We start from the raw sequence: 16,030 nt of genomic DNA, 5'->3' as shown, positions 1-16,030 counted from the left end.
GTATTGGGTACTTTAAACCAGTTTAAAATTTAGCACTAAAAGGGATCTGAGAAATCACCTAGTACAAAACCTTGTTTTTTAAATAATGGAGACACCTAAGTCCAAAAGGATCAACATTTTTTTTAAGTCAAAAAGACTGTTTCTAACATGTGCAGGACATGAAATTTTGAGGCACATACGCTTTGCACAGCATCATCTGCCTGTACATAAGTTACTATTTTAAATATGTGGAGAAATTCCTATATAGAGCAATATTCTGAAATAATAAGTAACATTAGAAAATAAAATTAAAACCCTATAGTTTAGTCCCATTTATTCAAGACAAATATTAATGTACAGCATTAACTAAGTCTTAAAAATAAGGAGAATATAGTTTAATTTTACAACTTAAGTATAAGGAAAAATTACTATTTTTGCCTTGCATCATTAAATTTCACATTTTGAGATTTAAGACTGAGCATTAAGGACTTAAATCAGCAAAGCTGTACTTTTTTGGTACTTGCAGAATAAGCTGTCATAGTTTTGCTGAATCAGATTATGACATTTTTTTTTGTGACCAATCTAGAAGTCTCTATTCAACAAATGACAAAGTGATCATTCCAAACTGATGAGACCCAACAAACCACATTTCCACTTTCAGCCAAGCAGCAGCTCAACTGAGTTAACAAAGAAGCAGAGAAGGAGGATTTTTTTCTGGGATTTTAACCAAAGATTAACATATCAATCCTCATGTTCATTTATCAAAAACCGATAGACTCATAAAGTTCTCCTCTTTGAATAATTCTAGTATAAAGGCATAAAATATGCATATAAACTACCTAAATGGGTCGAGGCTCAGTCACTTCCAAGGTACTTTCAATTTTTTGTGCTAGGCAAAAACTACAGTGAAAGAAACTCATTTCACAAAGAGGAAGATCATCAGAATACCTCCAATTGAGTAAGAGCACTGCTACAATCTGATGCAAAAAAAAAAAAAATGTCCAAAATACTTTTTCACAAAAACTAATTTTTGGAAATGCTCTTCTGTGTTTCCCAAGCCTCATATAACCAACAGTTGCTTATTAACATATTTTGATTCATAGATGACCTCAAAAATGTCTGTAACATTAAAAGCAGACTGTATCTGCTTTTTGCAAATAAATGCAAATCTCAAGCCAATCATTTAGATTTACTTTTCCAAAAGGTACAAACATTTAATTTTTTTAATTTTTTTAAATGTTTTATTTATTTTTGAGAGAGAGAGAGAGACAGAACATGAGCGGGGGAGGGGCAGAGAGAGAGAGAGAGAGAGAGACACAGAATCTGAAGCAGGCTCCAGGCTCTGAGCTGTCAGTGCAAAGCCAAATGAGGAACTCAAACTCATGAACCGTGAGATCATGACCTAAATGAAAGTTGGATGCTTAACTGACTGAGCCACCCAGGTGCCCCAAAAGGTACAAACATTTCAAATGGAACTGAAGACTTACTTTTTGTCACACTAATAAACTGCAGAAAATGAATCCCTACGACTTGACTTAATAAACCACCATGTATAAAAATCTTTACGTTTCTTTATCATTCACTCTTATCCTGTCAATGAAACCAATCCCTAAAGAGGGAAATACTGAGTTAAAGTGATGTTATCCTGTACCTGACATTACCTTTTGCACTTAACACAAGGCAATAATTTGGTTGTTGAATCTGAATCTGGCCATCAACATGCGTTTTGTTTAAAAAGTTGTTTGTTTGTTTGTTCATCTGTTTACTGCTTCTGGAAGTCTGGGTGTCATGTGTCCTTGCATTTTGCTACAACCCCCACCATCTTACTTAAGTAGTTGTCCCCTTGTATGTTAGGTGCTTAGCCTCCAAGGGTTTTTGCTTCTGGAGGCCTAAATTTTAAATTCTGTCCAATTGAATGTTCACTAAATTATTCTTTCCATACAGTCACAGAACACTGGAATTATGAAATTGGAAGGTACCTTAGAGGTTACCTAACTCTTCTCATTTCTGCCAACAGGACACCTGAGGCTGAGAGAAGGAAGTAACTTTCCCCCGGTTAAATGTACATTAATAGTTCTGCCAAAATGCTCTGCTAACGCAAGAGCTGAAAAAAATCCCTACTTCAAAGTTTCACGTTTTGTCGAGAGTCACCACAGCTGTCATCTCTGTAAGCAACATTTGCTTCGTAAGCACTTACCCCTGAGTGCAGGTAGCAGGGACCTCTCCTTCTTGTCATCGCATTTGTTACATTCACTGAAGTACAGGAGTAGGAAGACATCGACGAGAACCCACATCAGTGAAGTGGCTAGAACCACCTTGCAGTAAACAAACCTCCTCATGTCTTCCCTTGATTTCTAGTTAACACATAGATCGAAGACAGATGCTACAGTGATAAATCCAAGCCACAGGGGTGAACTCCAGGAAAAAAGCAGGATGCATCCCACTATATTAAAAAAGAAGGAAAAGAAATGCCATTAGTGCATAGGTTTTTTTTTAGTATAAAGGGATAAAACATGAAATACATGATTTATTTAATGTTCCCATATTTATAAGCACTTGACCTTCAAATTCAGAATGAAAAGCCTCAATAAGTGAGAACTGTAAGCAAACCAGGTGGCTAAAACGCTACCAGCTAATCCTAGGTCTGTCACTACTCTGCTGGGCACTTGACAACTATTTGATTTTTTCAGGTTGTACTCTTTTCTTAAAAATCCCTATGATGATATTCTGTAGAGCAGTAGGTTATCAAATAGAGCATCCTTGAACTTACCCTGATCCAGCACTTTTGAGGAGCTAATAACTGCCGAAACAGAAATCATCCCGGGATACAATAAATTGGAGTAACTAAGAACTGGACTTTACACACAGATAGGCCTGTGTCTATTCACCTCCTATCTGCAGGACCCTTTTTTAAAAAGCCTGTTTTCTCAACTATAAAATGAGAATAACAATGCCAAACCTAAGATTTGCTATGAGGACTAGCCACAATAATGCTTGTTAAGCATCTTGCAAGACAGATAATTATTAACGTATAAAACAAAATAAAGTCTCAAATTCTCAAAAAGGACCATTGCACGAAATAACTCATCAGTTACTTAACCTTAAAAACTCCATCTGGTCTGCATAGAAAGTATCCACAACAAATGTGTAATTTGGAATGGATAGCATACATTCAAAAAATTATGAGAGGGGAGACAACATATTAGTTTAAAGTGACTTCAAATAACCAAAGCACAAATTCTAAAAGGCATACAGATATGTGCACAATTACCTATTGAGAGGTATTCTAAATAAATGTAGAATTAATACCACAAACATATTTGTTTTATTTACACTATCAAAAGCAATAATTACCTGGCTAATTCATTTACAATAAATTGACAGTTAAGTCATGTACCGTAAATATAACAGGCCAAAGATAGGTTCATGCCATTTGCTACACTTAATATCAACTGAAGCTTAAAATTTTTGAGGTGAATAAGTAATACAATTTTGAAAGATATTTGAGAAGAACAGCTACAAAATACAAAGGTACTCAGAATATTTCATAAATATCTGTCTCAAAAACATCAAAGTGCAATTTGCTGAGGCAAATGCTCTTTAAATTAATAGCAGCTGACTTTGCATCATAAAGCAATACAAAGGCTACTGCCTGTAACAACCTATCCAGACTAGCAAGGAATTCAAAATTTACATAAAGTGACAGCTGAAAACATAACAGAGTCTATCTTCACTGTCTACGTTAAATTTACATTAATGCAGCATATTTTTTTAAAAAGGTATAAAATGTGCAAGTCTACAGAATATAGGATATGTGGGGTTTATCTGTTTGCTGATGATTTTTCTGGAAACAAATGTCATGCTAATTATGTACTTTATTTCATTTCAACTTCATTTTCCTGTAAAGTGTATAACTAAACATTGGAACTCAGCCTCTAAACCTGGTAACAAGTGAAGAATTCCCTGACGCATATTTCCTGTTACTTTGTGCATGCATGCTTTACTGAATACAAGGTATGAAACAATTCAAGCTGTCAAATGTTCTGTGTTTCTTGGTCCTATGATGAAGTAGTTCTCTTCAGTTTATTGTAGAAAAAAGTCCCACAGAAAAGTATATATAACACTGATGGTTACCAAATAGCCATCCCCAGATTTAAGATGGGAATATCTTAAAATAAAAGATCCTATCATAAAGATCTTACATGTTATATAAAGATCTATAATGAAAGGCATAAAAGCACCATCCCTGGCTCTGTAATAAAATGAAATGATGACTTTGGGTCAGGATTTTGCCTCTCTGTGCTTCATTGTCTTTATTTATAACATATTTCCTGTCCTATTCAGCTCGCAAAATATTGTAAAGGCTTACGCAAGATAAAGAATGAGAACATTTTTAAAAGAAAATATAAAGAATATTATAATAAAAAATCTGAAATTGCTTAACTTTAAATATTAAAATGTCTAAGATAAGACATTTCCTAATAAGAGCCTAACAGTTAATGTTATTCAGAATTTAATATAAATTTTAGCTGTAATAGAAAGTCAAAATCATATCTTATTGCCATTTCAAGCATTACTCAAATTATTCTAATTTCATAGCCTGAATGAGCTATGTATCAAGTCATTAGCACTGAGAGAAGTCTAATCCCACTATTCTAACTGATAAAACTAAGTTGTTGTGTGATTTTTTTCATTTATATTTCAAGTTTCGAATTCTATCTCTACTTTGAAAACACCTGCCTCCACCTTGAAAATGCACTAAATTTCATCATTCATTGAGCCATATCTGCTGGCACTTGCATAATGGTAATCTCATACACTGTATTCCAATACTCTTCATGAGAACAAAACTGATGGGAGCAGAAGGATGGTACAAAACACACAGTAACACAAACCAACATAAGCACAGTTGGTAGCCCAGGTTTATTTAAGAGAATCAGCATCTGTATTATGTTTTTATTCCAGTAAGCCTCTATTTATTTGCAAACACTTCTCAGTTTCTGAAGCCAAATCCAAGTTCTGCAATATCCCTGTCTTGCCAAACCAATGTGGAGCATGACTAACTTGCATAAACTACAGGCTCTTCTATCTGAAAACACAGCCCCTTTCCTAATTGTTCCAGTATCTTTTGAGCACAGTTCCTTCTCTCTTTAAAAGTACTTCTCGGGGCGCCTGGGTGGCTCAGTCGCTTAAGCGTCCAACTTTGGCTCAGGTCACGATCTCGCGGTCCGTGAGTTTGAGCCCCGCGTCGGGCTCTGTGCTGACAGCTCAGAGCCTGGAGCCTGTTTCAGATTCTGTGTCTCCCTCTCTCTCTGACCCTCCCCCGTTCATGCTCTGTCTCTCTCTGTCTCAAAAATAAATAAACGTTAAAAAAAATTAAATTAAAAGTACTTCCCTAGGTGGGAATACTTTTAAGAGAAAGCCATCAAGTACCATCTTGCTAGTTAAGATTGCCTTTCTTTTTCTTCTTGCCCACCAATCATTATATCCATCAGATATTCTATGATGCGTTACAGGATTTTTGTCTGAAGATATATACCATCTTCCTATCTTTATCAAAAACATATTTCAAATATAAAACAATCTAGATAAAGCTTAGGAGTTGGTAAATATGTTTTTAAACAAGGAGAAAGAGTTTTTTGTTTTAAAATTCGGAGGTTATCACTTCCATGGAGAGTCTAGTTTAGTTGCTATTAGACATATTTTTATCTGTACTCATTTATTTTATTTCGTAAAAATTGCATAATAGGTGCAAATTTATTCATTCTATTTTGTGAGGCTATATGTGAGGCTGCCAAAGCATCCTGGGAACTAGTGTAAGACTGCTGGTAGTGCTCCCAGAAGGTTCAGGCACCAACGTACCTCAAATGTTTTAAATAGCTAGCTATGCAGGAGCTTCTGTGAGCTGATGACTGGACAAATTTGCAGAACTGGTTTACAGACTAATAAATCTAATGTGTAAGCACTGAAAATAAAATGCGCTGCATTAGCCACAGGTATGATTGACAGGAAGACTGATCTTTGTATGAAGGAAGGTTAAAAATTAAAATGACCTAGAGGGATCTAACCATAGCTTAAACAAAGGATCCACTCTAAAAATCATACCACACTGGAAGATATACCATGAGACAAAGAAGCAAAGATAATGTTAAATGAATGCATATGGGAGAAAAATGGAATAGAAGCAAAAAAAGAAAAACAAAAAACAAAACCAAAAGGCCCTCACTGGCATTTAAACCAAGGAAAGTTTGAATATTCATAACATAAAATTTGACTATTAGGAGGCAACCTAGCATGAGATCTAAAATTATATATTGCAGAGTTATAATGCCATGAGTTGGATCTGAGTCCAACACTCACTAATTGTATGGCTTAATTCAAGTTATTTAAATCTTCTGTGCCTCTGTTTTTCTATTCAGAAAATATGAACAATAATAGCTACCTCACAGCCTATGATGAGTATTGAATTAATTAATACATGCAAAACTCTTATAAGAGTGCCTGGAACTTAGGAGGTTCTCAATATACATTACCGATTATTAGTAGTAACAGTAAAATTATTATCAACATGAAATCATCAAGAGAATGAGAAAAAGAGTAAGAATTCTCTGCCCACCTTTCCAGAAGTAGTGTATACTCTGTGTGTATTCAGGGTGTCGGGGGACAAGATGAACATCACAAATATATTTAATATTACTATTTATGAGTATTACAAATTACATTTTAAATTTAATAATTCAAAATATATTTAGAAGAGTTTCTGATGGAGATGAATTACACAGGATTTTGCAATTGTCAAAACTCGTTGAACTATACACTTGAGATTTGTGCATTTCATTCTGTGTAAATTACATATATATTTTTAAGGCAAAAACAAAATGTTTATGTACCAATCATTTGATTCCCTGATTAATACTTTTCTACCCCTTTCCTACCATTGTTTTCTCTATGGTGGTGACTTGGGTCTCAGGCTGTTCCTTACAAATACCTTGCCTCTGGGCGTACGCATATGCTATTTTCTCTGTTCACTGATGTGGTTGGTTATGGCTGCCTGCTCTTATTTCCTTCAGATCTTACTTCCCCCTGCTCAAATGTCAAATCTTGGTGAGCTTTCCTATCAACCCATTAAAAATAATACACACAACTTAGTCACTCTGGATTTCTTAACTCATTTAATCTTTCTCCTTTGTACCTCTTACCCCCAAACATATATAAAAAAATTAGTTTTTAAATTTGTTTATTGTCTGTCCCTCCTTGTTAAATAGTAAGTTATATGAGAACAATAATTCATATCTCTTATATACCCCCATTCTCCCTCAAATATTTTTACGTTTTTAAAACTCCAGCACTGGTTGTTATGGGCTGAATTTTGCCAAGCCAGAATTTGTATGTGAAGTCCTAATCTCCAAGATTTTAGAATGTGACTGTATTTGGAGATACAGTCTTTTAAAAGGTAATTAAGGTAAAATGAGGTCATATGCATTTTCCCTAATCCAAATCATCCTTACAAGAAGAGGCAATTAGGACACAGAGGAAAGACCATGTGAAGACAGAGAAGGCAGCCACCTATATGCCACAGAGAAAGACCTCAGAATGAAATCAGATCTGCTAACACACTGATTTTGGACTTCTACAATCTGTGACAGAATAAATTGCTGTGTATAAGCAACCCAATCTGTGATACTTTGTTATGGCAGCCTTATCAATAATACCCAGGTGAAAAATCCAACTCTTCCCTATTCCACTCCTAACATGCAAATAGACGAACATCACCAGAAAGAACCTCCTCAGAATATGCTGCCCGTTCTCATTTTAACTCTATAAACTCACGTCACACTACAAGTAGACTCTCTGTGCTTTGCTGCAATCCTGCAACAGTTCCTACTCAAATCAATCTCCACCTTGCTTGCCTTCCTCAGACGGCCATCTCCGCACTTTTTCCTCTTAGCTTATCATTACACTTCTACACTTAGCACAGAAGATATAAACAATAAGAACGGTATTTTGCCTACTGCCATGTTGAATTTATGAATTTTCTTGTTCCCATTTACTGCCAATCCTAAATCTGCAAGTCCCAGGGCTAGAACAGATGACTGTCCTTTTAGGAGGGCAACACCCTCTGCTCTCACATAGCGTTTCACTGGTTGCACTTGTCTCTTCCGCATCGTTTTTTCTTCTTTAATAAGTCAATGTTACCAATATGAAGATGCTACATGAATAATACTCTTAAACTAATTTAACCCCACATCCCTCTTCAGTGATTCTTCCAGCACCCTGCTTACCTTTGAAGCAAAACTTCTGGAAAGAATTATGTATAATCACTGTCTATACACCCCATATCCCTAACCTCCTATTCTCTCTTAAACCCAAAAGGCTTTAGCCCCTGCAACTATATGGAAACCTTATTTGATACAGTCAGTGTAATGGTCAAATCCAATGGTCAATCCTCAAGCACCATTTTACATAACTCCTAAGCAGCATTTGACATAGCGTGGTCAAAAACCTTGTGCTCTTTTTTGTAAATCTTCTTCTTTATGTCCAGGTGTAGAATTTAATGATTCATCACTTGCATACAATACCCAGTGCTGATCACAAGTGCCCGCCTTAACATCCATCACCTGTTTAACCCATCCCCTGCCCATGTCCCCTTCTGTAACCATCAGTTTGTTCTCCATAGTTAAAAGTCTGCTTCTTGGTTTGCCTCTTTTATTTCCCCTTATGTTCATTTGTTTTCTTTCTTAAATTCCACATATGAATGAAATCATACAGTATTTATCTTTCTCTGATTTATTTTGCTTAGCATAATACTCTGTAGCTCCATCCACATCATTACAAATGGCAAGATTTGTACACATACCACAACTTTTTACCCAATCATCGCTCTTTCCATAACTTGGCTAATGTTGATAATGCTGCTACAAACATTGAGGTGAATGTATCCCTTCAAATTAGTATTTTTGTATCCTTTGGGTAAATACCTAGTAGAGTAATTGCTGGATTGTAGGGTAGTACTATTTTTAACTTTTTGAGGAACCACCATACTGCTTTCCAGAGTGGCTGCACCAGTTTGCAATCCCACCAACAGTATAAGAGGGTTCCCTTTTCTCCAAATCCTTGACAACACTTGTTTCCCGTGGAACTCTCTCTCTTTTCTTTTTTTTAATTTCTTATTTGATCATGCAGCAAATTCCATTGGCTCTGCTTTCAGATTTGACTCACTTCTTACCAATTCCCCTGTTGCCACCAAGCCACCACTCCTAACTCCCTTTTAAAAATACAGCTTTATTGAGATAGAGCGTATAGACAATATAATTCACTAATTTAAAGTGTACAATGCAATGGCTTGTAGTACAGTCACAGAGCTATGCACAATTTTAGAACACTTCTGTTACCCCAAAAGCAAACAGTTCCCCTTTGCTATAATCTCCTAATGTTCTCATGGACTCTAGCCCTAGGTAACCACTAATCTAATTTCTGTCTATGTAGAGTTACCCATTCTGAACAGCTCTGTTTGAATACGGCGGTGTTTGGTACAGACACCTAAGTTACCAACCTACCCAAGTCACAGCCCTACCTGGTCTCAGGTTACAGTGTTGCTGTCTTAGTCCATTCAGCCACCTATGGCCACACCACTGTGGCCCACAAAACTAAAGTGGGTCATGTTTTCTTATTTTCAGGCCATTTGCAGTCTGACAATGGTATGTCTTTTGTCACAAAGGCCACCCAAAAATGGAATGATAATCATGGTATCAGATGGATTTTCTACACTTCCTACCATTCAAAGTTTTTTGCTGACTGTTGGAATGATGTCCTCAAAAAATGACCGAAGAAAAGATACCTAACCAACCTTCTAATCAACTCCCGGTCCACCCACCTGAACAAGGAAGTTGGCTTACTAAATTTGGCCTTTCCTCAAAAAGGGGTCTGTTATTGACCACGTACTAATGAAAGGGGTAGGAAATTCCGTAAAACCATTCTGAAAATACGGGATTCCACCCAGTCCATAGCGCATTTTTTTTTGTTGGCCGTAGTAAGAACCCCAAGCCAGCCTGACTAGTATACCTTTAGGTAACAGCCCAGACAAAAGGGGACTAGAGTATTCAAATTTAATTCTGGGTCATCTTCCTCTTGATCAACATGGTGCCAGAGCATAGGGCAAGAAGCTCTTGGTTGTGCCTGCTGCTAACTGAATGCCCCTATGGTGGCGCATGTGAGCCAACATGAAGGAAATCTGTAATTTTGTAAAAATATCTTCTTCCTTTTTACATTTACCTCTTCCATATGAAAGGTCTGGATCAGAGTAGGAGATAATTGAAAACAGAGATGCAGCTATATTTATTGAGCTAAGACACAACAAATTTCATGGCTTTCAAGGGAGATTAACAACCTTGACACCTGGGGAGAAAACAGATTGCATTCTAAGAGATGGAGGAAAGGGGTGGGGACAGTTCACGTTCTCCCTGTCACCTCAATCCAGCCTCAGAGCCTGGCAAAATAATCACATGGCCTGCTCGAGTGAACCAGCTCTTGTGGCTGGCAGTCTGACTGCTATTTCATTTGTCACCTAAACCTTGATAATTTCTCAAGAGTGGAACTGATTTATAGTCTTTCGTAGGTTTGAATTTTAATATAAGCATGTATTACTTTCAGCATAAAACTATTAACCTAGTTAGAAAAATTTAAGTATTTCTTTAATTTATCCTACAGTTACAATTGAGTGCCTACACAGATGCCATCAATGTGCTTGGCATGAAACATAAAAGATACAGAAAGACATAAGCCCTGCCTTCTGGTTTGGGACCCAGTAGGGGAGTCACAGAAGACTATTGGAGTAGAGATAAGAACGGAGATATGTGAAACATTAGGAATGATTCCAATATGTGAAACTCTTTTTAATGTAGTTATTATATGCAATTATTAATGTGAGACAATGCAGCAAAAAAAAATGGAATTATTGAGCATAGAGAGATTGAAAGAAGAGTGAAACTCTATATAGAATATTTATAAGGCAGATGCCACTTGTTAAGACTGTCTGTTACACACTGGTCTTTTTAGTCATGGTTGAGTATAGGAATATACATTTTATGAAAATGTTACAAATGTCAAAGCCTAAAATATATGTTAATGAGACTTTACAAGCAATAGATTATCATTAAAACATAATGAAATTAAGTCTTCATAAAGAAAGCTTGTAAAAAGTATATATGACCTTCAAAAAGATAATGAAATTCAATAGTTTTAAAAAGTGTATTCATCAACCTAAAAATTGTTCATCATTTATTTGTTTCAGGTATTTAATGACAGCTCAGTATTCATCTTATAAAATGGCATACCAGTAGTTTAACCTTGTTCATTAATAGTTACCAAGAGGGAAAAACAGAAATCCAAAATGTTCAACTGGATATAAAACCTAGAGATTTAAGACAACACTAGAGCATTTAGACAGTTCCCAGCAGACATCTGCCAGTGAGCTGGCCATCTTCTGCCATAAATCACATGATTAAAAAGAAAATAAATGTTTCCACTGAGATATCAAACCATTAGAAAACCTTAACCTCAGCTTCCTAGCTGGCCTTAAGGCTTTTCAATTCTTCATAACCAAAGGTGTAAGGAATGAATTACAAGTGTTCCTTATTTGAAATGGGGAGCATACAGAGGCTATTTCTTCTCTAGGCTTTCTTTCCAAAACAGAGGCATTTATTTGTAGAATATAATGAAAAATAATATTAAATTATCTTTAAATTTATATCAGAATCACTCTGCTCCAGCTGGCAATTAGTGGGATACAAAATAAAAGGGGGGGGGGGGGGAGTCCAAGAAAAGCCCAGAACTCTAGGGCACAAAAGGACCCTAGCAGCACAAAGGAAAAGAGATTTGATCACAGAAAACTCTAGAAAATTGGTTAGAGCTTTCTGAAATTTTACCTTAGAGCTGCATAAATGTAAATAAAATTTTATTTGCCTGCTTGAATATTTTAATATAGTGAATTTTTAAGCATAATTGATATGTGAAAGAAATGCCCACTCTTTCCAAAAATAACAGGTAAAATATTCAGTCCTCCACTCCAAGGGGAAAAAAAAAAGTCCACTGTAATAAAGCTACCATATACTTAGTTATTACATTGATTTGCAACTTCAGTTTATGTTTTGTTTATTTCCTGCAACCTTCCTGGCAAAGTTATTAATCATAAATTAAGGGCTTTAAAAGACAGGCAATTAGAGGGAAGACATAAATAAAGAATTAAAAATCAGAATATTGATTAATTAGTCTCCAATTAATTAACAGTAAAGTAAAATTAGTAGATACCCAAAGAATGAAAATTCATATTCGTATCAGCAAAGCAATCTTGTCTTATCAAATTGCTAAAGAGTGTAACTTGTTAATCAATATAAAGGAATCTAATATAATGGAGTATATAATCCAATAACAGAAAACATAGAAGTATTATAAATTAGGGAAACTTCCCAAAAACACATGAGAAAGGGAAAGATATAACTTTTTTCAAGATATAAAAGTTGAGCAGAGATTACCATTAATGTACAAGCAAATGAACAAGCAGACCAAAAACAAAGCAACATTTTCCTTGTCTTCAGGGAAAACTACCTATTAATTCAATTAAGGATTGTGCTAACTGGAGAACTGTACATAAAAAGTAAATACTGGTTTTGACAAAATTATATATCAGCAAAGGTGGGATGAAGTGGGTCCTTTTTTACTTTGTGGGTAATGTAAAATGATAGAAACTTCTTGGGAAAAATGTGGTTTATTAGAAATAAGTATAACTCTATTACCTATTTTCTTAAAAATAATCATATACTTTGAACCAATAATTTCTCTACTGGAAAACTCTCTTTAAAAGCCCTATAAGACAGAAGACGCTTTATACAGGGAGATGGTATCACATCATTGTTTATTAAAAGGAGTTCAAAATAGATACGTAACTAATTGACAGAATATTATGCTGCTGTTAGAAACTTATGCAATTTTGTAATAACATGAAAAAGCTTATATGATACTTGTAAAATTCAACAATTTAACATACACACTTGTTTATAGACTATAATCACAACTATTTTTTTTACCTTTTTCTTATAAAAGTACTAGAAAGAACAGAGGCAAATGTGTGGATTTTTTTCATTCCTCCCATTATTTTTACTAATTTTCAAATTATCCAGAAATAGTATATATTAACTGAATGATGGCAAAATATATGTTTTGCCTGAAAGTAAGAAAATTACCATGTAATAGTGATAAAGTATAAAATTCTTAGTGATGTGATATTTGTGCATACATATACGTGAGTGTATGAGCACACACGGAGCTATGATGAAATGTAACACATAGAGAGAACAGACCCAAAGGACTGTCAAAAGAATTTCACAAAAGACAGTAAGTGAGAAGGAAAAGGAGGGCAGAACTCCCTATTAAAATTAAGGCTGATTTAAGCATTCTGTTTCCAGATTTCTCTTTTTTGTTTCCAAAACTGTCTACTGTTACAGAATCTATGTGACTTTGGAAAGATAAAAGTTAGCCCCCACATAAAATTCTATTAAAACTCTACATTCCTTTCAAGAAACTAGCTAACTTTCCAAACCTGAGTCTCATGCAGGACTCAGGAACTATCTTTTTTTGGTTGCATTTGTGGTTTTTATTCCAAATAAATACCTTCCCAAAACCATCAGGACCAGTATTTAAAAGCAATGATTGAAATTGAGGAAGACTACTCATTTCTTTTTTTTTTCTTTTTAAATTTTTATTTAAATTCTAGTTAATTGACATACAGTGGAATATTGGTTTCAGGAGTAGAATTCAGTGGTCAATCACTTATGTACAATACCCAGTGCTCATCATAATAAGTGCCCTCCTTAGTACCCATCAGCCATCTAGCCCATTTCCCACCCACATCCCTCCATCAACCTTCAGTATGTTTTCTATCTTACAGAGCCTTTCATGGTTTGTTTCCCTCTCTCTTTTTCTCCATCCCATATGTTCATCTGTTTTGTTTCTTAAATTCCACATTTGAGTGAAATCAAATGGTATTTCCCTTTCTATGACTTATTTCACCTAGCATAATACACTCTACAACCACATCATTGGAAATGGTAAGATTTCATTCTTTGTGATGGCTAATATTCCAATGTGTACATATACCACACATTCTTTATCAATTCATCAGTTGAAGGACATTTGGGCTCTTTCCATAGTTTGCCTACTGTTGACAGTGTTGCTGTAAACATCGGGGTGCATGTATCCTTTCAAATCTGTATTTTTGTATTCTTTGGGAAAATACCTAGTAGTAAAATCATTGCATTGTAGGGTAGTGCTATTTTTAACTTTCTGAGGAAACTCCATACTATTGTCCAGAGTGGTTGCACCAGTTTGCATTCCCGACACCAGTGCAAGAGGGTTTCTCCGCATCCCACCAACACCTTCTGTTTCCTGTGTTGTTAATTTTAGCCATTCTGATAGGAATGAGGTGGTATCTCATCGTGGTTTTGATTTTTAGTTCCCTGATGACGAGTGATATTGAGCATCTTTTCATATCTCTGTCAGCCATGTGTATGTCTTCTTTAGAAAAGTGTCTACACATGTCCTCTGCCCTATTTATAACTGGATTCTTTGTTTTGGGGGTGTTGAGTTTGAGAAATTCTTTATAGATTTTGGATACTAACCCTTTATCAGATATGTCATTTGCAAATGTCTTCTCCCATTCCATAGGCTACCTTTCAGTTTTGTTGATTGTTTGCTTCGCTGTGCAGAAGCTTTTTATCTTGATGAGGTCCCAATAGTTCATTTTTGCTTTTGTTTCCCTTGCCTCTAAAGATGTGCCTAGTAAGAAGTTGCTGCAGCCAAGGTCAGAGAGGTTGCTGCCTGTGTCCTCCTCTGAGGATTTTGATGGTTTCCTGAAGAAGACTACTCACTTCTAATCACTCTCACTGTTGCAACCTATATTTCCTCAAATTCAACTAAGAAGAAACAAATGAATGAATTTTATGTTGCTCATGTAAGGAAACTTTAATATATTAAAGACATACCTACTTGAGCCCCAAAAGGCGCTTCCCTTCTATATGATTTAGATTAAAATGGCATGCTAAATAAAGTGCCTGAGAACTACAGTGATTGCTGCTACAGAAAAACGTGGTCTCCATCAATAGTATCCTGTAATCTGAAAAAAATCATTATTGAGTTAATGACAGAATGATTAGATTCAAAAAGCAAATTACCACGAGCAAAAACTCCCTATTAAAAGCAAGCACCCATATTATTTGTTTCCACTGAGACAAAAAAAAAATGTAAAAGATGTACTGTACAACAAATATAATCTATCCTATGGTCTGTTTTTAAATGTCTAATCTAAAAATGCTATTTTAAATGACCTTAATTCTCATTTTAATGCAATAATTAAATAATACTAAGTCTCTAGGTCACCAAAAACTGTATGTCCATTTATCACTTTGTGCCAGTCATTGTCAATTAAATCAACTTCTGGAAATAATTTTTCTTTCAGAATTATTTACCAGAAATGAGCTATGTGGAATATGGTGGGAGGCTGGAGAACAGTGGGGGGCAGGAGAGAAATGATTACCACCCTACTTAATTTTGCCTCAATTGTTAGATATCTTTTCTAGAAATAAGATTTTTGTAGTTTACAATATTGCAGTGAGAAACAATGAGTTATTAATGGACATTTTTTCTTATTACAGTTTATTTGTGAGTCAAAGTTCAAATTCTAAAAGCAAATAGTTCATAAATTTTCTGCAAAGGTTTTATAGTTTTATAGCTCAAATAGCAAAAGTATAATGCTTCAATATCAGTAACATCTGGTTCGCCCACGGGAAGATTATACTTTATGTGGCTGGATGGTTATAATGTTTTCTTTTGATTTTGATAATCCTAGTAAATACATTCTAACCACTGATTGACATCCAAACAAATCAGTGAGTGTGCTCCATTACGACGTGTCTTATCTATTAATTTCTGCAGAATGAAACATTGTTCAAACTGAGAAAGAAAATGCTAGTATGATTCCTCTGCTGCAAAAAAAAAAAAA

General features: G+C 35.2%; 1 protein-coding gene across 2 annotated transcripts in view; it reads right to left on the bottom strand.

Annotated features, from left to right (window-relative positions):
- Window positions 1-16,030, bottom strand: part of GALNT13 (polypeptide N-acetylgalactosaminyltransferase 13) — a 503,024-nt gene that overhangs the window by 466,276 nt on the left and 20,718 nt on the right. For both annotated transcript variants that reach the window (XM_042948793.1, XM_042948794.1), the window contains exon 2: window positions 2,177-2,422. In XM_042948793.1, coding sequence (XP_042804727.1) covers window positions 2,177-2,318 — 142 coding nt within the window. In that variant the 5' untranslated portion in view covers window positions 2,319-2,422. The remainder of the gene's footprint in view (window positions 1-2,176; window positions 2,423-16,030) is intronic.

Source organism: Panthera leo, chromosome C1, assembly GCF_018350215.1.
Source record: "Panthera leo isolate Ple1 chromosome C1, P.leo_Ple1_pat1.1, whole genome shotgun sequence".
In the NCBI taxonomy this organism is placed as follows: Eukaryota; Metazoa; Chordata; class Mammalia; order Carnivora; family Felidae; genus Panthera; species Panthera leo.
The sequence above is the reverse complement of the archived record's forward strand: the minus strand, read 5'-3'. Positions and strand labels throughout refer to the sequence as shown.